The 1875-nt window shown below is 51.5% G+C and overlaps 1 protein-coding gene across 1 annotated transcript; it reads right to left on the bottom strand.

The window, feature by feature from the left end:
- Positions 1 to 128: 128 nt before the first annotated feature.
- On the bottom strand, positions 129 to 539 carry NHLH1 (nescient helix-loop-helix 1). Its single transcript, XM_024222816.1, has one exon. The coding sequence runs from the start codon at positions 537 to 539 to the stop codon at positions 129 to 131; it is 411 nt and encodes a 136-aa protein (XP_024078584.1).
- Positions 540 to 1875: the final 1336 nt, after the last annotated feature.

Here is a 1875-nt window from a genome sequence, read left to right as displayed (position 1 = left end):
CCAGCACGTGGTTCAGGTAGGAGATGTAGCAGACAGACGGACAGACGGACGTGGGCTCGGTGGCTCAAACGTCCAGCACGTGGTTCAGGTAGGAGATGTAGCAGACAGACGGACGTGGGCTCGGTGGCTCAGACGTCCAGCACGTGGTTCAGGTAGGAGATGTAGCAGATAGCCAGCCTGAGGATCTCGATCTTGGAGAGCTTCTTGTCGGGGGGAAGGGTGGGCAGCAGCTTGCGCAGCTCGGCGAAGGCCATGTTGAAAGCCTCGACGCGGATGCGCTCCCGCGTGGCGTGGGCTGTCCGGTACTTAGCCGTGGCACGCCGCCGCCGCCGCCGCTCCTCTCGGCTCAGGTGCTGCAGGTCCTTTTTCAGAGCCTCGCCCGGCTCAGCTAGCCGGGACTGGGCACACAAGCTGATGCCGCCGGCCTCCTCCACTCCAGCCCCACGGCCACCGCCCCCACCACAGTCGCTAAAAACTGACTCTGTCTCTGAGTGAGACGGGGGCACGTCGATTTCCGTCTGGTCTGAATTGAGCATCATCTTTTCAAAGGATGGATGGATAGATAGACTGATGGCTGTGTATCGGGATAGATAGATAGATAGATAGATAGATAGATAGATAGAATTTCAAAATAAAATTGCTCTGCTTCTAATATTTTGTTCTCTGGTTCACATCATCATCATAAAAAAAAAAAAAATCCTTCCAAGGAAATTTCAAAGCTGATTACTCTCTCCAGGGAATTAGTCACACAATCAACAATCTTCCAAATAAATCATTTAAATAAATTTCCAATAAATATATAAATTAAATAAATAAATCTCTCCTCTAGGTGCGCGTGTAGATTGCTGGGTCTGTCTTCGGCACGCTTTGCGGCGTGGTTTGCCTTCTTCAGATGTCAGTCTCTGCAATTGCCTCCAAAGTGCTCTAGAAAACAGAAACAAAGGAGTTCTCACTAACTTTCTGCTCCCACTTAACAAACAGACAGAAAGAAAGAGAGTTTATTTCATCTGTCCCTTTAGGACAAGCAAAGGGTTCCAGTTACAAGCCAGCATAGCATCCTGTCCCCGTGCAGAGAACGGACGCAGCTCGACCCATGCATGGCTGCCAGCAATGTGGGCAGTGGGCCGGGACTCAGGGGTTGCAGCAGCCCGTGGCTGCAGGGAAAGGCCCAGAGGGGGGAGCCTGTGGAGAGGCTGTGGGACTAGATGGAAGCCGTTTCTCCTGGCTCTCTGGAGAGATGACAGGTGGTGGATTGGAGCGAGGGGGGAAAAGACAGACTGCGGGGCTGGGGGGGCTTATTGTATATTAAATGAGCCCGTATGTCATGGATTCTGGCACCCCAGACATATGGAACCCAACACAGCTGCTTTGCTTGACGTGTCCAAATGGAAGTTGGCTCCTTGCTCCCCCCGGGACTCCGCGTGCAGGCCAGGAACACTGGCTCTCCGTCTCCCCTCCCTCCGCTGCCTTCACAGCCCCGCTCTGCAGAGCCCAGGTCGCACAGAGATGCTTCCAAAGCAGGGACTGTGGGTCTGGGGAAAGGGCAGGCCGGGTCTGAGCCACCCCTCCCAACCAGGCTGGGACAGAACCAGAGGGGAAAGGGAAACAAAGTTTGGAGTGAGTGGAATGAAGAGGGGTTAGAAAGAAAGATCTCAGTGCTAGAGAGAGCTGTTACTGCTAGCAGAGACTGTAAACTGGATAGATAGACAGATAGCTAGCTAGAGGGGGTGGTTGGAGATAGATAGATAGATAGATAGACAGATAGATAGATAGATAGATAATGTGTATAAAATATTATTCTTGTATAACATCTTTTGCACATGGCGAGATGCTTTTGAATTCTAACAAGCCATATGATTATAAGAAACTGAAACA

This window comes from Terrapene carolina, unplaced genomic scaffold (genome assembly GCF_002925995.2).
Source record: "Terrapene carolina triunguis isolate 2854851 unplaced genomic scaffold, T_m_triunguis-2.0 Scaffold227, whole genome shotgun sequence".
Classification (NCBI taxonomy): domain Eukaryota; kingdom Metazoa; phylum Chordata; order Testudines; family Emydidae; genus Terrapene; species Terrapene triunguis.
The sequence above is the reverse complement of the archived record's forward strand: the minus strand, read 5'-3'. Positions and strand labels throughout refer to the sequence as shown.

Bases quoted from the DNA above. Each gene is read 5' to 3' on its own strand.
- NHLH1 (XM_024222816.1), bottom strand. From the start codon at position 539: ATGATGCTCAATTCAGACCAGACGGAAATCGACGTGCCCCCGTCTCAC.